The following is a 24,431-nucleotide window of genomic DNA, read 5'->3' as shown; positions in this document are numbered from 1 at the left end:
CCGCCCCACTGTCTAAAGTCAGCCTGATAACAACTTGAGCCAACTCCTCCACTCTGACACAACAGCTGAGATGCAGCATGGACGGCTGGTGGGCTGATAACGGTTCCCATCTTCATATTCTAACCGTCCTTGAACTCACTTGCTCTTTGAGGGCCGTAGATAGCTCCTATCTACAGATGTGTTAATTGAGCTTTTTCAGAATGAAGTCAGCATATTAAAGTAGTCTGGGGGGCTCGCTGGCGAACCAGACGAAAGCCAGAGCCTTGGGAAATCACATGATTGTAGCTGACCTTCATCTAATGGTCTTGGGACTACACAAAGCTGCGGTGAATAAGCTTTGCCTGCAGTGACAGAAAAAAAAATCCCACAGTATTTTAAATTACCCTCAGAAATACCCAGCAGCCATTGAATGTGGTGCATAAATTTATTTCAACATATATTAACATTTTGTATATTCCTTTTTAAATTTTGTTAAAGACACAGTACATACAGTATTTACATGAGCTTCTACGATTTTTCAACAAAAAAACAAAAAACAGGCTAAGACGAAGGCTACTCTCTCTAGAGCTAAAAGAAAACTCGATAGATTTTGACACCTCATCATTAAACTTGACAATTCCTGTCATAACAGTCCATGAGAAACAACAGTACACATTAGAACAATAGATAGCAGTTTGATGATGCTAATGGCTCTGATTTAAAACAAAGCAGCAGCTGCTCACATCTGAAATTCGCCCCAGTTTACGCACTGTAATGCCGTGTTGCACTTTGCAATACACCTTACTCGGTGTTATGCTGTATTAAGTTATACTACTACTTTAGATTTCCTAATGCACACTGAAGGTCAGTCTAATCCCTGTCTTTTTCTTTTATGTAGATCCTACATAGAGTAAACAGCGAGTTCTAAGGCAGAGCTAATTCACATTTCACTACCATCTACTCTAGGATTACCCTTTGATTAATTCTTTGAGGCAGCCAACATCTCAGTATACAGTACATCCTTCTGAGAGGCTTTGATATGGTCAACTCTGCAGAACCACAAATAAAGATGGAAAGAGACAAGGAAACTGATAGGGACCATCAGCTTTGATTATTTTGCTGGAGGAAAATGTGTCATTGAGTACAATAAGTTCAGTCAGTGGTTCCCAACCCTGTTTCATATGACGTGACCCAATAGCCTCTGAAAAACACTTCAAATCCATAGCTTTCAAAATCAGTCTGCTTTTATATTTAAAGGTACTCACCTGAAATAACTGAAACTGGACAACTTTAGCTTGCTATATGCTCAGCTAGTCAGTTAGCTATTTTGGCCATCCATTACTACTATCGTCGTACTTTAATCCTACATTTTAGTACATTCAGCTGCTACGTGTTTACTACTTTTAGCAAAATGATTTAAATGCTATTATCTACCAGTTTCACAAATTATCCATTATGTTTAGGTAACAATTTTGTTGCTACTTTTAGCTAACAGATTCAACTGTGAATTATACTTTCATCATGCTATTCCAATTGATACTCAGTGCTGTTATCTAACAATATAACTGCTAGTAACAATTTTAGCATTGACAGTTTAAAAAATTGGCACAGCTTCTAAAAGCCTGCATTTAGTTTAGTTTAGGGAGTTTATGGACTCCATCATTTACTTTGGGTCATGCTGAACAAAAAATTAAGTCTGTTTTGTAAATCTTCCTCATACTATGTTTCAAAATGAAGATTAAGTGTGGCTTGAAACCGAAAACTCATTAGCTAGCGACCTGGCGATCACAAGTCGCATCTGTTACTTTGCAACCAAGATGACAACAGCTCAACTCGAGGCTTCAAAAAGGACTTCAGAAACCAGGAGGTGATGTAGCGATAGCCACATCCATCGTACACAGTTTTTAGTAATTTTTTTTTAAAAGGTACTTTTTTTGTTGTAATCTAGCTAGCTACTGTATTCATTACCTAACTGATAAATTGTTATCCAATAGTTCTCTTAACTAATAATTCATCCATTAGCTAGTTTAGCAATCTATTTTAATCATTTACTTTTCTATTTTTAGCTTATCTGGCCAAAGAACCACTGAGCTTATGCAATTCCCCAGGCCCTCCATAATTAACCAAAATTACTACTGCTCTTAAAGTATTGGTCAGGTTGTAGTTAAACTTGTACACTGATGTGTTTTAACCCAAATTGTGCTCAAGGTTAAAGTCATAATTGTTGTTTGACATTCACTTATCCAATTTAATAGGAAATGCAACTCCTCCTGTCCAGATTCTGTCCAGGATACGATTCATTGTAAGCCTCCTCGGCTTTTCAGATTATTTAAATTCTCCGTGGTGTGTGAAACACAACCAGCAGATTAATTTAATGCATGATTTGTGATGGGTCACGGGCCGGATGAGCTACTATATCAATGATATTCTGGTGATAATTTATACATTCTGTTTGGTTGCCATTTACTTCTCAGTCCTGTTCAGCTTCTTCACCTAATCTTTCTATGTACCCTACCCTGTGACTACCGCAGAAGTAGCCGGGGTTCATGAACTCAAGGTTGGGACTCGCTGAGCTAAATCATTGTCATGAGGAGCTGTGGATGAGCACTTTTTTTCTCTTTTTTTTGTTCACTGGAGCTCAATTAGTCTCCGAGAAGCGGGGAGAAGCTATTAAACCTGAGGAGCGCTGGTACCGACAGTACAGATACAGAGGTGATGAGCTGTCACGGGAGGAGTCGTTACATGAGACGAGAACACATTCGCACAAAGCCGAGGTGGACACACACACCTGACTGACATAAGAGTGAAGCAGTTCAAGCAGAGAGAAAAAACAGGTAATTAGCACGCAGTGAAGCGTAGAACACACTGCTCCTGTTAGATGCATTCCTAATAAGCAGTATCTCGATGGAAGCTGAAGCCGGGGCTCTGCTCCGGTCGGGAACAATCAACAGCTCGCTCATTGTTAATGGCTGAAACTTAGGTCATCCTTCCAGACAATGTTTAAGTGAGCAGAGGGGCTGCGGCGACATATACCGAGTAACAATTGCAAGGTGTCGACCTGCACAGGGGCCCTCGTTAGCCTTAACTGATCAAATTAAGACAGTATGCTGCTGCAATTGACAAACAGGAAGCATAATGATTTTTTTTTTTTTTTTTTTTTTTTTACACAGGGAATGTGTGTTGCCCGTGATCAGGCTGGGGTGAAAGGACACGGCAGGAATAAATTAATTTGCGTGTCTGGCCAGGGTGAAGACCCAGTCAAATTAAAACCCAAAACAGTCAAAGAAAAAAACAAAAAAGGGGACCAGCAGCTGCTACGATGATATAGAAAGTGATATTTCTACACAGCACATCTATTTTTTTTAATGATAGACTACACTCTGTCATGTTTTGATGCTACATATGATGCATTGACCCCGACAGTAACCGTAAAACCCTTTCCTGTTGTAGAAAATTAGTACAGCTACATCATTGAACTACCTGATATTACGGTGCGCTCCTATCAAATTATGTACAATATCGACTTTTTCTCCAAGAGTTCATTTACAAAAAAATCTTGTGCTTTTTTTCCTGTTGTTGTTTTCATCTGAAACACACATACACGTCCAAAAACGCACACGGCTGGTAGAAAAGAAACAATAAAAAGCCTTTTCTCCTCCTCTCCTCCTGTGTTCGCCACCATTTTCACTCAGAAAATGCACAATCCCTGCATTCAGTTGCGTTTAATTGGAAATGAATCTCACTGAGAGCAGTTCAAGATGTGGCAGATGTGTCTTCCAGCCACTCAAAGGATTCTCGTTAATAATAAAACAGGAAGTGACCCACTGAAGTGTCCTGAGCTGATGCCTTTTCGCTGAGAGTCTGCCTCTCAGTCTAGACACCTACATGAAAAGATGCTTCATACAGACTGCTACATTTTTTTTTTCATTTTTATCTTTGTAAAACTTTATCTTGAAAACATCTATGAGTTTTATCCACTGGAAGTTTGCAGGAAGTCCAAGAAATGGCATTTGAATGTATTTGCGTAGATTGCTTTCTGATAACAAGCTTCCGTCTGAAAAGGTCGCCTGTTCAGAAGAATTTGGGGGATCTCCTGGACATAAATAAACACTAAAGTAAAGAGACACGGAGTTAATCTAAATATAATATCATAAGCACCACCACAGTGTATGGGCAGGAGAACACAAATGTTAGGGTGGCAATAATGAGCTGCCTTGAGGAGTGACAACAGACTCTTAAACACTGCCCGGCATGACTTCTCAGCTTGGGAAGCAGTCTTTGGTCACAAATCAAAAGCTGAATAGTATTGAATGTCAGTGATAAGCTGTCCCAGTGTGCATCACTGACTGATGATGTCCATTTCCACTGCTTGGGATTGGATCCTGAGCTTCTCTTTCATGTCTAAATTCTCCTTTTTCACTGGGCTCTCTGTGCTAGTTATTAACACCTTTTCACAGCTTGTTATTACTGTGAAAAGCCCTCTAGTCTCCAGTGCTAGCGTTAGTGTGATCACACACAGATTTCTATGGCCGTCGCCATCACCATCTGGCTTTTGTTCTTGTCTCTCCCCGGAGACTGGTGCTGTCCGGACTCCTCTCTGGGAGACAACGGGTCGGAGAGGACGCTCCGTTTGAGGGGAGCCGGGCGCAGGCAGGATGTTCCCGGAGGCGTGGAAGGCTCGGGGTGTCTGTGGGAGGGACGCGAAGAAGTGGACGTAGAAGAGGTGCAGCTGCCAGTGCACACTCCAGAGCTTGACCTCTCACCTCTCTTGGCTCGGCAAGACGCTCTGCGCCTGAGCTCGCTGACCAGCTCGTACTTGACAAAACAGAAGACGTCCTTGACGCCGCAGCGTTTTTCCGGCTCAGCAGCGAGCAGCCTCTGAAACATGCGCAGAGCATCGTCGGTGAAGCGGCGCCACTGAGACGGGTAAGTTCCCACGGGACACCCCGCTTTCTGCCAGCGTCGGAACTCCTCGTAGAAGGCGTCGGCAGGCATAGCTGCCTCCCAGGGGAAGTTGCCCGTCAGCATACAGAACACCAGCACACCAAACGCCCACACATCCAGGCTGGTGGTCACCAAAAAACCCTCTGACCGGTTAGCGCGGCAAACCTCCGGAGCCGTGTAGGGGATGGTGCCGCTCACCCGTTTCACACGGCAGCCCACGCGTCGGGTCATGCCAAAGTCAGCCAGCTTGATGCGGCGGCACTCGCGGTCAAACAGGAGCACGTTCTCGGGTTTGACGTCGCGGTGCACCAGGTTTTTACTGTGCATAAAGTCCAGGGCCAACCCCAGTTGCTGCATGCAGCGTTTGACCATTTCTTCTGGAAGACCCACCTAAGAGACACAGACAGAAAAGAAAATCAGGCAACGTTGATTAATACGATCTGACGGGTACATTACATGAAGGAGGTGAGAGGTGACACAGAGAAAAGAGCCTTATGGTGAGAATACAGTACTATTAAAACATCGATGTTATATAAAGAAAAAATGAAACACGCAGAACCTCAGTTCTAAGTCCCGGTCCAGCCATTTTTAATGAGTCTTCAGAAGAACCTTGAAGTCGAGCATTCCCTGCACATCAGCCGGAATAGCACTAAAGGAAAGTGAAACGCTTTGCACAGAGAGGAAACCGGGACAAAGACTAGGCTCCAACCCCAAGAGAGCTTGTTAAAACTGCCGTGTCTGAACATCGTGACTGATTGGAGCAGCTCAGGCTGACTGTGAGGCCGGTGATTGGTGGAAGGATGAATGATGGCGTTACCTGTGGGGGTATGATGTCGAAAAGGTCCCCGGCGGGGGCATACTCTTGTCCAAACACGTAGCTGTCCTCCATTTCAAAAAGCACGTCCAGGACTTTGATGATAAAAGGACTGCAGCTAAGTGAGCCTGTTAGGCTGTATTCCCGCAGGAAACTTTTCAGCTTTGTCTTGTTCTTGGTAACAAACTTCAGCGCCATTTTGGTGCCTAAAAAAATAAATGAAAAAACCAAAATCACACATTAACACAGAGAGCACGCAAACACAGTTAAGCTCTGGTGTACTAAACCTGTGTCTCACATAAGTACTGCCAACATTTTGCTGTCCAACACTGTCCATGTGTTACCCAAAAAGCACTTAATGTGAATTTGGAACTGTTTCCCGATACTCTCGGGGACTAGAAAGATTTCTGACTACTCAACCCTTTCTTTGTGACAGCTGCTGTGTTCATTCATCATTCACGCAAACGCTGCACGGTGAATGAAATTCAGCTCCGTCACACACATAACCAGCTGTTCACAATCACAGCTGGAGGATCTCTTTAATGCTCGCACAGCTCGATAAATCTCCGACACATTGTCATTCTGCTCCACGCCGCTTTAAACACTCCCTTATACTGCGCTTATACTGAGCCAACTCTCTAATCTTGGGTTTCTTACAACAAAAGATTAAAACCTAAACCTGAGAAATCCTCAACAAACCCTTCTAACTCTGCCGAAATTAATTCCCAGCAAAGTGCCTCGAGACTTTGCGGCGTGCTGATCAGCCTTAAGTGGTTATGCTCAACTGTGAGGCACGCTGGCACACCGTGGATGCTGAGATTATAACAATCTGCTAAATTTCAATTTTTACGCTTGATTAGTTTGGAGATGGCGGCTGAAAGAGCTTTTGCACCAACTCACCCTGCGTCCTGTGCACCACCAGGTCCACCTTCCCGTAGGTGCCCTTCCCCAGCTCGCGGATGTGCTCGTACTGTTTGGCTACGTCTGCGGCTGATAGAGAGGTGATGGCCAGGGCCTGCATGTCCTCCACGGGCACCCCTCCGCAGTAGCCCATTTTTGACGTAGGGGAGCCTCCGCCGCTGCCCACCCGCCCCGGCCCAGACGGAGAAAGAGACAGGCTCGCCTTGACGCTGTGGGGCAGACTGATGGGAGAGGAGAAATCCGATTAGAATCAGATTACTATGATGATGCTTAGCACTTTATACATGTGCTATACTGCACGTGTTTATCCTTCTTGAGTGTCACATCCATCCATTCCCCATCTAGACGGCACGTCCCAAGGGATGGTTAAATCAGGAACGCCTTAATGGACCTTAATTTCCATACAATCAGTGCAGGGAAGGCATCTACAGGCGGAAAACTTTCAGTAAATGTATCGGACTTCCTGCTGTCCCTCTGGATCACTCTGTCCAGCTATCAAATGTGGCTGTACTCAGACAGCACTTACTGGCAGACAGCAATGGAAAAATCAATAACAACAGGTAGAAGGACTAAGAAAAGGAAACACATCGAGAGGGCTGACAGCTTTAAGGTGTAAACATGCTGGTAAGACATGCATGCCTATCTGAGACGGCTCTGAACTGATCGTCGTCCGTATAAGCAATTAGCTTCGCCTTGACAACACATCTTACTTTTGCGCCACAGTCGCCCTGAGCATTTCTGTCAAATTGCTCAAAGTGAGGAATAAATGACTGCAACGGCGAAGTTTTGGCCGCTTTTCAAAAGCGCTAAGTTTGAAATAGGTCAAAGCGATCCTGCGAGAGTTAAAAAAAAAAATATAGGCGGTTTAATTGAGTGTTCAGACACACATCGCTGGTAACAAATTAAATATCAGGGATGAGTGGATGCGCACGTCTTGGTTACAAGGTTTGAGCGAATCAAAGGAAAGTGAAAGAAAACCGAAGCTATCAAATAAAGTACACAAAATTGAGCTTTTGGTGAAATGAAGCTGAACACCCTAATGATCCCATCCATTGTCTCCGTCTCTGTTCAGCCCCCTCCTCCTGACACACACAATCAAATTTAATCATCCAATCATGCACAGTGAGCACACACACACACACACACACACACACACAAACACTAGTAGGAACCAAATCAGCACAAACAATTTTTGCTGATGGCCTTTTTCATCCGTCATTCAAAGCCAGCTGCCTTGCTCTTTGTTCTTTTTCCCCCTGGAGCCTGGTTTCTCAGCGCCGCTGCTTTAAAACCAGGCTCAGAATAAAGAGCATCGACTCTGTGTTTCCATCAACATTTGGGTACACTTTTGGAGAGAAACAAAAAAAAAAGTCTGACTTATTGCACAGTACTAGATGTTCAGCTGATGAAAATATGGCATGGGGTATATTTTCGAGGCATTTGGTTGGTGCTGCTCTTGTGGGTAGAATGTGTTAAATATAGCTATTAGACAGTGAAGCCTAAAATAAGATGCAGCCATTTGCAGCTTTGTGTTCTTGGCTCAACACCCTTTCTCAAAAGAAGAAGAAGAAAAAAACCCAAGACTGCAAATAGAACGAGTGCCCTGTGTACCCCATGTACTGTGCAGATAACACTTGTTTCTTGATTTTGTCATAACGGTGGAGATTATATAAGAAGCTATGAATATTGTAGCCATATCGTGCTGAGAGTCCTCGCCGCATGTAGCCTTCAGCAAGTCGACGCACGAGGCGATGACTTCCAGATCAGAGTGCGGTCCGGGTTTGGTGATACACAAAACAGAACATTTCCTCTGACCGCCCACCCCGCGTGGCCCCCACGGCCCTCGATCGGGGCTTGTTTACCGGCACCTTCCAGTCAGCTCCACAGGCCGAATGTGGAGCATTTCAGCATGGATCCATAATCGTGTTACTCAGCAGCTCTCACAAAGACATCTTCCCCCATCCTGCATTTCCCTTTGCAGTAATGGATTAAGAGGCCTAAAAATGCGACGGTGGATGGTTGGAAGATGCCCCCCCAACCGCACTCTGCAGATATGTTGTAAATGTGAACGACAGGAAAAAGGCAGTGCAGTGAAGCTGGAGGTGGAGGTGAGGTGTGGGGATGAGGCTGTGTGTTTTTTTCCGTGTGAGTGTTTGCACACGAGTGTCTGGGAGGGGAGGCAGGTGTATCAGTCCCACAGTGACACTCTATTAAAGGCTCTTTGTGTTCCTACCTCTGAGAGGGAGCAGCTGTCGGCCTCAGCACGACTCAGCGTTTGTGCCCGACCACCGCCACATGCCCCACTGATCTGCCCCGCCGCCCTCTGCTCCCTCCTCGTTGTCCTCTCAGGCGGCCACAGACAAGGTAACGCGCACATGCTCCACATACAGATGAAGATTGGACTCGAGACGAATTTGCATATCTGGGGATTTTTTGGAGCCAGTCTTATTCATTTTTAATCATCGTGAAGCTTTTTAAATTAAAACAGCTCCCTGGATTGGCTGCTTGTTCTCATATTTGTGTTTCCGTTTTGTGAGAAGGCCTAAAAACAATTGCAAAAAACAAATAATTTTTTTTTATGTTTAAGAAAGAAACGATCTGTTTTCCAGCTGGTAATTTACCCATGTATACAGATTTATTCTTATTCTGTTTGGGAGATATTGCACTGTAACAAGCTGTTTCCCCTTCTTACTGTTTTACTTCATTATAACCACAGCGATGGACTGACACCTTCGTGTTTCCTCATCCAAGATTAAAAAGGGAGCTGTTCACCCTTTGTTCTAGCTGGAGACAAACATAGATGAACCCTGTGACAGATGCTCCTAGCCTTTTCTTCCACTGTCAAGTGCTCAGAGGGTGTAGCCCTAAAAGTCAGGGTTGGCACTGTTAGTCCATCTGTAGGCCCACCGCATCAGATCAGATTGAAGTCTCTCCTGTGTGGAGTACTGTGGAGCAATAACAGTGCACAGAGAATAAATCCTACAGGGGTGATCCTTTGATTTTAGCTTTTAGCTCTCATATAGTACCTTCAGCAGGTCTTAAATCTTACCAGTCATCCCAAAGGAAGTGCAGCCAGCTAACATTACAGCTCAGCTAAGGTGTCACAGGTAGATGCAGGCAATTTTTTTTTCTTGGAGTATCCAAGTCGCAGCTCCTGACATTGACAGACACTGCTGGAGAGCTTTTCAAATATATTTTTATGGCACTTTGAGCACCGCCACGCGAGCGGGAAAGCAGACATCTCTACTCAGACGGAGCGATAAATTTCATATTTGGCTGAAGTCACACTTTGCGGCTAAATCCCTGCAAAACTGAACTCCATCCTCTGCCTGCGTTTGTGTTTAGTGTCACCGTGCAAACAGGGTACGCCAGCAGGTCAACAGGGCAAACGTTTTGTTGGCGCTGATCTGAGCTTTTCAGCGTTTGCTTCTTCAAGTGCAGCTTCGCAGAGACGGCCGGAGACTCTTAACGGAGCGATTTGTCCTCCAAAGATAAACTGTAATAATGTCAACAATTCATTACCATAAGAAATCAGAGCTCGGAAGCAGACAAATCCTATCTGTCACATTAACATGGGGCTCATTAGGGAGAATTATTGTGTATTCAGTGAGCTACTGGATCTCCTGGTGTGATGTGGGTGAACGGCACAGCTGCAATGAACTGTGGCCTGACTTTGATCAGGACATCAAGACTTTATGAAGGTAAGATTCAGATATAAATAGATATAAATAAACATCATAGATAATATATAATAATGATAATATTTTTAAGATATAAATTTATTAATCAGTCTCCAATGAATATGTTAATGTGCACAAAACGTATATATTATGGAGAGCGGAAACAAATCCAGCAGCTTCACACACACACACACACACACACACAGAGTTTGTCCTTTTAAGTCCGTCCCTGCTTCCTCCCTCCTCTCCTTCATCTCTTTTGTCTATTGCTGAAAATATAAACAAGGGGCTAATGAAAGAAATAAATAGATTGCAGAGCCTGCCTCGCAGCTTTACCTCTCTGTGTTACTAATGGACTAGTTGCTTGGCTCTCGGCAGAAGAGTCATTATGGGTGAGGACTGATCTCTTGTGTCCAATTTACTGTCAAAATGCCCAACGTGCCTCGCCTCTGGGTCAAAGTGAAGCCAGCGAGTGAAACGCGACGTGACTAATGCGGTTTCTCCTGCTGTCTGTCTGGGGAAAAAAAAGCAACTGCACGCAGCGAACAACATGTACAGTATCTGTTTGGTCTGTCTGTCTGCATTTCCTTCCTTCTTGTCTCGCTATAGGTGGGCAGAATAAAAACACTGATCATTCAATCTAAACTAAATGGCTTCCTCCTGACAGCCACTTGCAGGGAGGACACTCTGTTCTTTACTCAGACTTTAAAAAAAAAAAAGAAGCTGAATCTCCTTCGTCAGCAAAACAAAACTTCATGCCCAGTGAGTTGGTGGGTTTAGTGCCTCCGTCCTGCTGTGCTGTGATAGGTGAACCAGTATCCACAGACCGCAGACGCTCACTTTGACAAATCACCTACTCTCAGCCCTGCACAGCTGCCCATATGGACGAACCCCTGCTGGGACCGAGCGTGCCGTAACCTGCTCCTGGCTTGCCTCGCTTCTGCCCTCTTTCCCCCATCATCCCTCCCTCCCTCTGCTGTATGTCACACATCCTGGAACAAAAGCCGCCTCCTGCTGGAAAGACCAAAGACTCTGTATGGAATAACCAAGGTTAAACCTTCCCTAACAAGGACTGAGAGCGATGGTTAGCTGTGAGGGGTGACACTGCAAAGGACGTGTCGTTCAAAGTCAACAACCAAGGCCTATCTGAGACATAAAAGGGCAAAAAATATGAAAAAAAAAGAATAACTGCTATCATTATTGTAGTTTACGATTAAGGCCTGGGGCATAAGAACTTGTAAACATCTGATTATAAACGCCAATCAAAAATCAACGTCACCCTCGCTGTGATGTCTGTCAGCGGTGCAATAAGCTGCCTATGGGAGAAGCTGTAAGCTACCCTCACTCTCTTACAGCTTCACAATCCAGTAACCTAAAGTGATGAGAATGAGAGAGAGAGAGATTGTGTGGAAATCCAGTGAGAGAACTGAAGCATTGCCTCCTCAGTAACCACACAGCTCGTGTCCCTGTGATGTCACATAGATGGGGGAATGTGACTTTAATATGAGCTCGGTAAAATGGGGTTTAAACGGGGGTGTAGCTAAATGATGTAACAGCTCCGTTAAGGAGGATGTTGCTTTTTTTTCTCCCCCAACCCTGAAAAAAACAACCTCTACTTCAAGGCAAGCTAACAGTATATGGTGCCTTGTTATCTTGCACAAACACAATAGCCTCTAAGCACAATTACTAATGCTGATTGCTCAGGCTGCATTCACTAACTCTGCTTTATCTCTCTCTAAATACATCGGTGACAGATTATTCGTTTAAATCTGAAGCTGAAGACAAGAACAGACACAATTCAAGAACTGACTGACCATTTACTAGAATAACGCCATATTAACGCAAACTGAGAAAAGGCCTGAAAAAACAGAGTCTACAGAGTGTTATTCGCACAGGACGAAGAAGGAAAAGAAGCCAACTGAGAAAACACAAGCACATGTGTCACAATATGTACACTAATTGGGTGTCATTAGATGTTCTAGGATGTAATCTGCATGTAATTGTTTTGTTTGTGTATTTTTTATACCCAGCAGGGGCCAGACATCTGAGCAAGGGGAGTAAAGAGCTTCATGTCTTCTGTGCATTTTAATTGACAATCCATTTGCATTCTTTGTGTCCTCTGGGTAGCCATGTTTTACTGTGACAGCCACTGCACAGGCAAACCGTGCCTGCTTAAACGGGATCTTTTGATAAAGAGATCTAAATCGGGCAAAACTTTGTTAAAGACGGCGTATTAGTCACATGCACGTGGGTGTCAATGGGCGGAGATGGGTTTAGTTGGAGCTGGAGCTGGTTATTGCCTATTATAGCCTACTGTAGCTGTCTGTGGAAGCTGGAGAAGTTCTGCAGGGTTTGTTTGGAACATTTTGGGTGACTTCACGCTGCTTTTTCTGTCATAAACAGTGAAGAATTTCAGCTGAGAGCGTGGAGCCCAACTTTAAGATCACATCATCTCTGGGGTGTTTTGTTTTCACACCGTTCAGGTCAATAATGCACGTCTCTTACTTCACCAGAAAAAATGAAATAGATCTGCCAAAGCAGAAAGAAATCTCAGCCACTGCAGCTCCTTTATATACAACCGTTGGCTGCTGTTGTGTTTCAGTTAGAGTCCATTACCAGCCTCCAGCTTGTGCTTTTTATGGGATTTTCAAGACAGCTTCTCATTTAAATGCATTAGACAGCATTAAGGATGAGATATCACCTGTCTGCTCTGGACAAAGTCTGAAAGGGCCATTAAAGACCAGGATGCCCTCACATCCACAGTGCGGACTGAATAACAAAAACAGAAAGGGGGGGTGGGTGGATGCAGGTATCACAAATAATGTGGATAAAAACACAAATCGGGTCGTTTCTCAACCATTAATACCAGTTAGAATGAGTCATAGCCTGGTGGTGGGGAAAAGATAAAGCTGCTGTGCTGTATAATAAGTGCTGACACCGGGATATTTTTATGTGCTCCTGTATTATTCATGCACGGATATGTTGTGAGTGGGTCAAAGTTGAAAGTCGCTCAGAGTGGGGAGCACCAGATTTTAATTGCAAGAGCATTTTATTACATTTAAAGTATCGCAAATAAAAATTGGGACACTAAAAGGAAAAATAAAGATTTTCTACTTCAGGTGTTTCTTTGCTTCCTCTCTCATTTGCAGTGTCGTGCATCATGCAGGCTGACCCGATTTCAGGCACCTCGGGGTGCATGTAAGGTGTTACTCACTCACCTGCTGGCGACCTGTCTCTCTCCTCCATGGTCCTGCATCCGCTCGGCGAGCAGAGCCTCTGCGCTCTGCTCTGCTCTGCTCAGCGCCGATCCGTTTGATCCGGTTCTCCTCGTTGTTATCGATCACTCAGAAACGCCACAGAGTTCTTAAAAAAAAAACAAAAAAAAACACCTTAAAGCCTTCGCAGTTTCACAGCGGGCAGCCTGCTGGCCAAAATAAGACGCCTTTGCCCCCCTGTTTACTGGAGATGCTCTTCACTTTGAGACTTTCTTTGGAGGCGGATGGAATCAAAGCAGCATCTGATGCTCAGTACTGAGATGGGGACACATGCTGGGATCCCTCTTCTGTGCGCCCACCATCTGAACCTGCCGTGCATGAGGATGAGGACGAGGAGAAGGATGAGGAGGGTGCGTGTTTATCTTTCGCTCCTCCAGCGGTCCGCATGACCCAGTTCAGCACCACACACACATACACACTCAGAGGCGAACCCATTCATTCGCATCCACGCAGGAACCTCAGCACAGCTCCGCTCTGCACGCACGGACGCGTTTGCGTGCTTCCTGCGCTCCTCTCTGAACTCAGCCCAGCGGCCCCGCTGTCACTGACGGCCGGTTAGTCCGTACTGTCCTTCGCTCTAGAGTTGGACAGTGGGTGTAGGGGAGAGGAGGGGAGGGGAGGGGAGGGGGGTGTCTCAGATGTTTCTCCTTTGCAGGTCCTACCAGTCAGTTTCTTCATTGTTCGCCGTCTCCACCCCTCCGGCAAACTAATACGCTCACGTGTCCTAGGTCCTAGCGCCGGACGCGCCCACCCAACGAGCCTAAAATGACTCCAGGAGCTTCTTTAACTTTTGATTCATGCTTTGAACGAGCAGGCTGCTCCGCTCTTGCATAATTCAACAGCTTATGGCCCTAATTGCGTGTACTTCACACGGTGACTTTGCCAACTGTCCTTATTAGGTAACAGCGAGGCAAGACTTTCGATTAATTCATTGCCCCGGCAGCTCCCCCTTTACTGTACATGTTAATCAACAGGCCTCCCGCCACACTTGTTTGCCAACCACAACAGATTGGACTGAGGAAAACGCCGTGATGTAATGGGAATGACTTTAATGCATTATCAGGGTTTATAATTTTTTAGTGACATCCACTATTGATCCATGGGGTTTAATATGATGTTGGTCCACCTTTTGCAGCTATGACAGCTTCAACTCTCATGAGAAGGCTTTCCACAAGGTTTAGGAGTGTGTTTATTGGAACTTTTGACCACTCTTCCACGAATGCATTTATGAGGTCAGGCACTGATGTTGAATGAGAAGTCTCCACTCCGATTCATCCCAAAGGTGTTCTCTCAGGTTTAGGTCAGGATTCGCAAGTCAAGTTCTTCCAAACCAAATGAGCTCATCCATGTCTTTGTGGACCTTGCTTTGGGCACTGGTGCGCAGTCATGTTGGAATATGAAGGGGCCATCGGCAAACTGTTCCCACAAAGTTGGGAGCTTGAAATTGTCCAAAAGTTCTTGATATGCGGAGGCATGAGTTCCTTTCACTGGAATAAAGGGGCCGAGCCCAACCTTTAAAAAACAACCCCATACCAAACTTTATACATGCCATAATGCAGTCAGAAAACTACCATTCTATTGGCAACTGCCAAATCCAGACTCGTCCATCGGATTCGCAGACAGGGAAGTGTTATTCATCACTCCATAGAACACGTCGTCACTGCTCCAGAGTCCAGTGGTCATGTACTTTGCAACAGTGCAACCAACACTTTGCACCGGTGATGTAAGGTTTTCATGCAGCTGCTCAGCCATGGAAACACATTCCATTAAGCTCTCTACGTGCTGTTCTCAATCTAATCTGAAGGCCACATGAAGTTTGGAGGTCTGTAGCCAAAGACTCTGCAGAAAGTTGTTGACCTCTGGGTATTATGTCCCTCAGCACATCATGGCTGAGTTACTGTCGTTCCCAATCACTTCCACTTTGCTCTATACCACTAACAGTTGACTGTAGGATATTTGGTATTAGGCATTCACTAAACTCCTTAAAGCGACCCATTCTTTCACAAATGTTTGTAGAAGCAGTCTGCACGTCTAGGTGGTTGGTTTTATACATGGAAGTGATTGGACTGTTAATTTATATCAGACCAGCAAACTGTCTGCTCCTTATACTTTTCCTTATTTTCCCTTTTCACCCAGCATCGAAATAACAAAGAGAGGCAAGTTAGACTCAGATTACATATTGACAGTGAAAAATAAGCTGTTATAGCAGCTAAGGTTTTAGGAAAAAGAAGAATGACTCGTATAAAAAAGGGGCAGCACAGGGGAATGTGATCTTTAGTTTCCTGAAAGTGAAAAAATCTGACCCAGGTTGTTTTAATCCTTGTTGGGGAAGTGCTGGATATTGAATAGCTGCATCTTCAGCAGCTCTCTGAGGCATTCAGGTGTCTCACAGTGCGCTGCAGCGTTAGGCCAACAGGCAGCGAGGCGAAGACTTTCCTCGGGGTTATCGTGGGAACGGAGTTGTCATAAATCATCGTGAAGGTCAAGAACTGTGCGCCGACAGCAGAGAGCATGAAGGGTCAAATACACTGAGGACACAAACACACACACACACCTCCAAGCTGTGAACAACTAGGGCTGCTACTCCTCTCCTCCCCTCCTCACTCCTTTTTTTTTCAGGCACAAAACTCACGTCCCACTTTTCACTTTTTTGTGTGTCACCTAAAGTTTTCCACCTCTTGAAAGATGATGGCCTTGTTTTTTTTTCCCTGTGTTCTCAAATTCATCTTCATGTAGTGTTTACTGCGTTACTTTATATCCTAGCTTCACTTCAAACCGCAGTGTCCTAAGAGGAATTTACACAAGGCCTCAAGAACCAGGAAAGCCTTCTTCCACCCACAGTCCAAAGACAGAGGTTAGGTTAACTGGTGATTCTAAACTGACCACAGGTGTGGCCGCAAATGGTTTTCTTGCTGCTCTCTGTTAACCTTGCGGCAGGCTGTTGACCTGTCCAGGCTGTACCCTCTCAACCAACAGCTAGAAAAGGCTCCAGCCCCCCGTGACCCAAATTGGGTAATTGGATCAGCCAAGAAGAAGGAAAAGTACAAAAGCAGAAAGTTACCTCAGAGATGGGACAAACCATTCTGTTTCTACATGAATATGAAGACTAGTTAGCGACCTTAACAACCCTTTCCATCAACTAAATACCTGGGAACTTTTGCAAAATTTGCTTTGAGTGGTAATAAAATATTTTAAAGAAGAGCATTTTCTTATTTAATGTCATACCCTATTAAAATGTTAGATGCTCATATATAAAACATGGACGTTTTAAATAATGACATCAGCATATGTCTTCTTAGCCAAAAGCACAGGTTTTAGACTCCTGCAAACACATAATTTCAGATCTTTTTTTTCTACTTTTGGCCCTGTGTGATGTCAAAGAAGTACAGCTGTTTGTGAGGGGCAGCCAATCAGAAGAAAGCTGGCTTAAAGGGAGTGTGGCCTTAAAATAAGAGAAGCCAAAGTGAGTAGCTGAAGACAGAAGACAAACTGAGGGACTACTTTTTGGATCCATGTAGGTTAAAAGGGGGATCATTTTGAACCGTGGAAAACCAAAACATGTGAAAACTTGACCTTTAAATAAATACTGAAGAAAAGTACCCTACTGAATTGAAACTTAGACTGGTGGACTCTTGCTGTCTGCTGACTCTTATTCCTTATATTCCCACTTACGCCATTTCCCCTGTCTTTTATTTTGTCATCAAAAAGTACTATTTTATTTTTAAGCAAAACAAAACAATCAATTTCGACTAATGATGCGTTCACAGACATTAAGAAAATTAAAATTTCATAATCAAAGTGACACAAATGAGACTCAAAAAATAGGGATCAAAATGAGACTACATTTCCCACATTGCAACGGGCCCGTCACAGGTCGATGACGCTAAATTTACGCGCGTGTAACCTTGTCTGGCTACTCAGTAGTGTTTTTAAATCAGGCGTGGATACATTATTTCGTTTTTGTTTGTTTGTTTTTTTTATTTCGGAGTAATGAGCAGATATATTTTACCCGTGTCTGTCTTTGGAACAGTATTTGGATGCGCTGTGTTACTGAAGTGAGTAACTAATCATAATGATGACTTAATGATGTTTAATTTACACTGGAAATGTGTCATTTGCTGCTCAAGTGCATTAAATTCAGTGACAGAGAGTCGTCGTACTGGGTATTGTCACGTTATTTAGTAGTTAGAGTAACTGAAGGGGAAACACTTCACTCTTACACAACCCCACAAGGTACAGCCTTCTTGGCTTAATGGTATAGCTGAATATAGCAGATTTTACAGATTCAAAAGGTGTTAATGAAATTCTGTTCGCACATTATACAGTGTGAAGGCAGGGTGATTTTTGATTTTCTGCCTTACTTAATTAGACGGAACAAAAACAAGAACATTTTGGGTAGTGCTGTGCAATACTTTGGTGTTGATCCCATACAATGTAAATACAGTATTACCAAAACTTTAAACCTGTAAAGGAAGCTTAATATAAACAATGTATTTATTCAACACAATTCATTGAGCTATATACTGAGCAGGAAATCAAATATCAATCCTATTTCGCCTACAATACCAGTGTTGGTATCAGTACTATTAATATTTGAATCACGTTTGTTTTGTGGTCATGTGATGAAACACAAATAAAACTGGCAGAATGAACATTTCAAACACTGTGTTAATGCAGGCTCCCTTCTCAGAATGACACACTGCAAATCCTCTCTGATTGCATTTCATTAACCTAACCCATGCATGTGTTTGGACTGTGGGAGGAAGCCAGAGTGGCCGGAGAGCATGCAAACTCCCCATTCGAACCCAGGACCTTCTCACTGTGAGGAACGTCCTGTTAAATAGGTACAAAGCACTTTACAGGCAATAATCCTGTGTGGAGTTTGCATGTTCTCTCCGGGTACCCTGCCCTGGGTTCTTTCCTCAGTCCAAAGACCTGCATGGGTTTATGTTAATCTATGATTCTAAACTGGCTGAAGGTTTGAATGTCAGCATCTGTGTTGGTCTATCTTTTTCTTTGTGTTTGATCAAATATAGCCTCATAGCTATGTCCAGAGTGTTCCTTACCTCTTGCACTATAACAGCTGGGATAGCCTCCAGCCCTCCCACGACCCTGACTTGCCCAGTGGTTAAGAAGATCGATGGATGGGTAGAAAAACAACAGTGATGCTGAGTTATAAAAGCAGCTATGCAGATTAACTGCTGCAGGCCAATTAAGCTGTGAACTGAGATCTGAGGGTGGTTATGTAATGTTCACAGGTGTGACGACCTCTGGTTGTTTGCTCGAGTGAAATAAATCTTGCCGCTCTTCTCATTTCTTACTTTCTGCATGCCCTCGCCTCCTCTCCTTGTGTTTTAGGCTTACGATGTTGATTTATTCGCCTGAACTGAAGAAAAACCCACTTTAGGTCAAGTCCTGTTGTTTTTAAATGTGGCATATCGATAAAATTGACTTGACTTAACCTCCCACCTGAGATGCAAGCAGAGCAGGCGAGAAAGGAGTCAGGGCATTTAACAAACTTAGATGTTGCTTCAGAGCTGTCATTCTGCTCACTGTTTTGCTGAAGCTGCCATGAGTTGGGCAGAAAGTTTTGACACTCGGTGATCTGTGTGTCATGCTCACGTCTTCTCTTTGCTCCTTCTCGAGATACAGTTAAAGAACTGAGACATCCTACAGGAGGGTGAGTGGCACTCTCCAGTGTTTCAATAAGATACCAATAAACCTTTGCCTAATTCTTTTCATAGAGACCGTGTGACTGGAGGCCGGTGTCCTAGTAAGGCTACCATTAATGAAAAGACAGTGGTTATAACAGGAGCTAACACAGGCATTGGGAAAGCGACTGCCCGAGAACTGGCTAGAAGAGGTATGGAGAACTTGGTTCCCCTCTGATTTGGTGCAAAAAGGTGCAACGACTTCCCTCTCACTGACATACCTTGCCTTTTTTTAATTTTTTATTTCCCAACATCATCAGGGGGTCGAATTATTATGGGATGTCGCGATATGGAGAAGTGCGAAGCAGCTGCAAAGGAAATTCGGGGGAAAACCCTGAATCCTCACGTTTATGCACGTCGCCTCGACCTGGCCTCCATGGAGTCAATCCGAGAGTTTGCAGAGAGGATCAAACAAGGTGATGAACACAGAACAGTTCAGTAAAGCCAGCTTGGTAACAGTTTCTGTAACACTGTCTCTACTGTAGAGGAGCCGCGCGTGGACATACTGATAAACAATGCCGGGGTCATGAGGTGTCCACAGTGGAAGACAGACGACGGCTTTGACATGCAGTTTGGAGTGAATCACTTAGGTACACGCTGCAAATGAAACACGCTAACCACTAAAAATCACAAGCTAGACTGACTGTGCGTTCCAGTGAAGTTTCCCTTCGTCCGTCACGAGCTGATTCTGAGTTTGTGTCTCCCTCCAGGCCACTTCTTATTGACGAATCTTCTGCTGGATAAGTTGAAAGAGTCCGCCCCCAGCAGAGTGATCAACCTGGCCTCTCTCGCCCACATTGTTGGAAAGCTTGACTTTGAGGACTTGAACTGGGAGAGAAAGAAGTTTGATACCAAGCAGGCGTACTGTCAGAGCAAGCTTGCCAATGTTCTGTTCACCAGAGAGCTCGCCAAGCGATTACAAGGCAAGTCTACTGGCTGCTGTATATGTGGGCATGTGTGGGAGAGAGTACGGCCTGTGTTCTTGTTTGTAATTGGCCAGTGGACACGTATATGTGCGCTATGTATTTTTAAACAATGCTGTGTGCAACAGGCACAGGAGTCACAGTGAATGCGGTGCACCCGGGAGTTGTTGCCACGGAGCTCGGGAGGCACACTGGCCTCCACCAATCACAGTTCTCGAGCTCTCTGCTCAGTGAGTATCCTGTTTCCTTACTGGATCCCGAATCAATAAAAGCTCACCACTCTTAGCCCAGTCTGTGTAGACTCTGACACATCGGTAGAATAAATTTTCTTTTTTTCTTATTAATTGGGTGAAATTTTAAAATAACCTAACACACATCTAAAATAAGTTCTATTTAATTTTAGTTGCATAGCTCAACACTGTGAAAAATGAATTTAAACTGTAACTCATGTAAAGTTTTTCCATCATTCTTGGATCTAGGAAGATGTCGAGCAAGTATCCCTTACTTGGGGAAAAATAGCAGCAACTCTGTGTGAAATACTTCATAACAAACAAAGGTCGTAATAGAAACTACAGCCCTATCACTAATATTTGTATTTAAAGCAATAAAGGAAATATGGTTTTCCTCTCGATTGCTCAAAGTCATGTAGTTTTTAATGGCACAATTACAGACAGTGTAAAACATGGTTGTAGCTTCTGGGTTGGAAAAATAAAGCTGATGCAGGAGTGCATTTAAACCTGCAATCTGTCTGAACACCACCAGATGGCGATAGCTGTGGTTGCAAAAAGACTCCCCATAGACGTCTGAGGGAAATCTGCTTTCTGTCTTCACCTATGTAAATGCTTTCCTGCTAAATTCATGGGTTTAGTTATACTGAATACAAACTTAAATCTATTTTGTAAATCTTGGTCATGCCATGTTTCAAAAAGGAGGATTATCTGTGGGATTTTCCACTCGCTTATTGACTAACAACATATTCATCACAAGCCGTTACCCAAAATGGGACTTTTGGATGTCACAGTAGCTATGTCCATCTTTTATACTGTTTAAAACTAAAATGCAGGCGCGGCACATTTATTTCTCTGGTTCTTGATTTACAGTGTTGTGCAAAAGTTTTGAGCCACTTCCCATTTCTTTATATTTTGCTTTCAATGAGCCAGACTTGCTCTTTATTATGGTGGTCTTGAGGAATACTTCCCCAGGCTTTCTAAAAGACTTCTTTGAACACAGAAAAGTGCCACCACGCAATACCATCTGGAAAACATCTGAGTGGTAATGGCTTCGTTTTTCAGCAATACAATGATCCCAAACGCACTGCCAATGCAGTAAAAGCATAGCTGGATAGAAAAACACACAGGGGGAAACAATCGGTCATGGATTGGCCTCAGCAGAGCCCGGACCTCAACGTTATTGAACTAGTGTGGGATCATCATGACAGAGAACGGAACAAAAGCAGCCAACATCCAAAGAAAATTATGTTTGCAGGTGTTTCAATAAATTGCTGCAAATATTTCACATTTTCCAGCAAAATATAAAGAAGTGAAGGTTTGCTCAAGACTTCTTCACAGTACTGTAAAATAATCTAAAATATTAATCGCCAAAGAAATGGCATCCCAGTTCTATTAAAGCCTCTTCAATCAAACACCAGCAGTGTGGCAATGTTGTTCACTTACACTGTATATAAAGCACTGACGCAGCCCCCTCACTGCCTCTAACCTATATTCTTTCTAACAGTCAGCAAGGGGTGATGGCTCTGTGTCCAAGAAAAACTCATATTGTATAGTGTTACCCTGGCAACGCCAACATAGGAGATGAGGATTTCAGTACTCACATTAAAGTGGTAAATTAGCATACCTCATGTCTTATCAGAACATGTGCTAATTATTTGAGTAAAAGACTGAGGTGAAGGAGATTCTTGCAGCTACTCATTGTCTGCTCCCCAAAGCCTTCCCTAGTACCTCTTCATTATCACTCTTATTAGCCAATCTGAAGAGTACCAAATGAAAAGATTTTGGTTAACGACAACTTCCTTCTGTATTCGTAACTGCTGGATATTTTTTAAAGCTGTGAATATACTTTACTGCTAAGACATTGCAAATTCCAGGGTCTAGACTTAACAATTAAAGCCCTATTCTGTGGATAAGGGTTAGGCTACAATACTAATACTTTAAAAAAAAACAAAAAAACACCTTAAAAACTAAGAAAAAGGGCCTGCAAGTTCCCGGTTGCAAGTTGCAAGTGATATTTAATAGAGGATGATGTTGTAGGAAGATAAAGCGGCGCGTGTTTAAAGCTAATGTTACTCAGTCAGATCCACCTCCTGCTTTTTACATCTGGTTTGAATCCCCTTGGCTACATAAACATTTTCTATTGTGAATTAAAATGAATCTTTCCTCCCAGGTCCCCTTTTCTCATTGTTGGTGAAAAGCCCAGAGCACGGGGCCCAGCCCAGCGTCTACCTGGCCGTGTCTGAGGAGCTGGAGGGGGTGACGGGGCGGTACTATGATGTGATGACCGAAAAGGAACCAGCGCCCCAGGCCCTGGACGATGAGGCAGCTTGTAGGCTGTGGGAGGTCAGCAGCAGGCTGGTGGGTCTGGAGCACGAAGGACAGCCCAGCGTGTCAAACCCATCAGCGGAAGGCCAGAACAAAGCTGCACAGACAAACCCAGCGCAGACACTCGGGCAGAATGTAGGACCAGCTGTCAGCACTGTAGGCCTATAGGTCCTCTGAGCCAGCAGGAAATAATGGACCTTTATCACTCGAGCTGTTCCAGACACAGGAACAATTCTCTGTCTCAGACTTTGAGTCTGGGTGTCTCTATAATGGCAGTCTTTTGTATGTTCATTTATGTTCCTGCCTCAGGATGTTCTCTCTTTTAAAGAGACTCTGTAACTTTGAAACACACTCATGGATTCAAAGTTACATCCAGTTTGTATTTCTGACTTTTCTCTGCTTGTTCTAATAATAAAATGCAAGAAGTGCTAAAATAAAGTGCTACCATGTCATTGTGAGCAAAAAAGTGAAAGAGGTTTTTCAACATACTCCTAAAAACCTACCATAAAACATTAATGTTGTTAGTTTTTTTTAATGTCAAAATCACTATGAGGCTGTGTATGGTATGCTTTCTTTCACAAAGAGAGCACAAAAGAGAATGAAACAAATCTCCTTTGGTTGAATCATGTCTGTAACTGGAGAAGAAAGCATTGTTATGCAGTCTTACTGGAGGACTGGAGCTTTTTTTGTGAATTCCATCATAAAAAGTTGAAATAAAGCGCCATCTGCCTGCTCAACATTAAAATACATGTGCTGAAAACCACATGAAACCCTATTTAAGAGAGTTTGTGTATATTTATTTAGTCATACATCCAGATTTCCCGATAATTTCTTCAGCTGTACAGCTGTGTTATTTTTCCTTCAAATTAATTTGGCTTAAAAAGCATTTTTTTGTGCACCGAAACTTTATATTAAAACAACTTAACTGACGGATTTACACACTAACCTGAAATGGTTCCAATTTATTATCGGAAGTATTAGAAACTATCTAAAATATCTAAAAATACAAAGTATGGCACTGAAGTTAAATGCAGGATCGCTTATTTTAATGCACACTCTTATGAGTTCTGTTTCATCGTCCTCACAAAAACAAATCAAGTTTCCAAAGAACTCATAGTGCAGGTCTGATCCTCTCAGACATGCAGCCTGAGTGCAAAGAAAAATATCCATCCCTTAAGTATTTAGAGGATCCATTGCACGGGGTCCTCTCCAACAGTGTTTTCCAAAGTAAAGATCAATAGGGGGTGAGGGAGGAGGACACTGCACTAATGCACACTGATCAGCATCAGCCGTGAAACCGTAAACCCTCGATCGTTTAATTCAGGGTTGGTTTACAGGTGCAGACCCTCGCTGGTGCCATCCTAGAAGATGATGGCGATTGTAGACGAGCAGCAGAATAATAACAGGGTTTTCCTTTGCTGGGGAGGAGACTGCCTCCAGAGGATGGTGCCGTCTGAATCAAACCATCCTCGACCTCTAAAGTTTAGGACCCACAGCAGCTTTTGAATTTTAACTTTGCTTTATTTGTATATTCATACATATATTCCCTCTGTCTGCCGTTTTTAACATGTTTCAACCGGGTTGTATTCGTTGTCTTGAATGCACCCTTGTCGGACTTCATTGCCCACA

At 43.6% G+C, this 24,431-nt stretch overlaps 2 protein-coding genes across 3 annotated transcripts; one reads left to right on the top strand and one right to left on the bottom strand.

Moving 5' to 3' along the window:
• Positions 1 to 410: 410 nt before the first annotated feature.
• On the bottom strand, positions 411 to 19,302 carry sbk1 (SH3 domain binding kinase 1). 2 transcript variants are annotated; one of them, XM_005448244.3, is made up of 5 exons: positions 18,680 to 19,302; positions 13,557 to 13,701; positions 6,638 to 6,879; positions 5,741 to 5,943; positions 411 to 5,313 (listed from the first exon to the last, which is right to left on the bottom strand). In XM_005448244.3, exons 2-5 carry the CDS (start codon positions 13,592 to 13,594, stop codon positions 4,489 to 4,491), a joined length of 1,308 nt encoding a protein of 435 aa, XP_005448301.1. In that variant the 5' UTR covers positions 13,595 to 13,701; positions 18,680 to 19,302; the 3' UTR covers positions 411 to 4,488. The 2 variants fall into 2 exon arrangements, with proteins under 2 accessions (XP_005448301.1, XP_005448299.1); XM_005448242.4 differs by lacking the exon at positions 18,680 to 19,302 and adding an exon at positions 13,799 to 14,303.
• LOC100695449 (retinol dehydrogenase 13) lies at positions 17,472 to 23,577 on the top strand. The gene is made up of 7 exons (XM_003438605.5): positions 17,472 to 17,668; positions 19,358 to 19,476; positions 19,585 to 19,740; positions 19,810 to 19,914; positions 20,035 to 20,247; positions 20,376 to 20,477; positions 22,648 to 23,577. The coding sequence occupies exons 1-7, from the start codon at positions 17,604 to 17,606 to the stop codon at positions 22,968 to 22,970; spliced, it is 1,083 nt and encodes a 360-aa protein (XP_003438653.1). The 5' UTR covers positions 17,472 to 17,603; the 3' UTR covers positions 22,971 to 23,577.
• Positions 23,578 to 24,431: the final 854 nt, after the last annotated feature.

Source organism: Oreochromis niloticus, linkage group LG8 (assembly GCF_001858045.2).
Source record: "Oreochromis niloticus isolate F11D_XX linkage group LG8, O_niloticus_UMD_NMBU, whole genome shotgun sequence".
NCBI lineage: Eukaryota > Metazoa > Chordata > Actinopteri > Cichliformes > Cichlidae > Oreochromis > Oreochromis niloticus.
Note: the sequence above shows the minus strand (reverse complement) of the source record. Positions and strands in the feature narration are given on the sequence as shown.

What these genes read in the sequence shown, in the direction of transcription:
- sbk1 (XM_005448244.3), bottom strand. Translation starts at nt 13,594, where the DNA reads ATGCAGGACCATGGAGGAGAGAGACAGGTCGCCAGCAG. An exon ending in GAGAGACAGGTCGCCAGCAG is followed by an intron (nt 6,880 to 13,556) that starts GTGAGTGAGTAA and finishes CTCTCCCATCAG; the next exon opens with TCTGCCCCACAGCGTCAAGG. An exon ending in GGTGGTGCACAGGACGCAGG is followed by an intron (nt 5,944 to 6,637) that starts GTGAGTTGGTGC and finishes TTATTTTTTTAG; the next exon opens with GCACCAAAATGGCGCTGAAG.
- LOC100695449 (XM_003438605.5), top strand. Translation starts at nt 17,604, where the DNA reads ATGAGCAGATATATTTTACCCGTGTCTGTCTTTGGAACAGTATTTGGA. An exon ending in GGATGCGCTGTGTTACTGAA is followed by an intron (nt 17,669 to 19,357) that starts GTGAGTAACTAA and finishes TTCTTTTCATAG; the next exon opens with AGACCGTGTGACTGGAGGCC. An exon ending in GTTTGGAGTGAATCACTTAG is followed by an intron (nt 19,915 to 20,034) that starts GTACACGCTGCA and finishes GTCTCCCTCCAG; the next exon opens with GCCACTTCTTATTGACGAAT.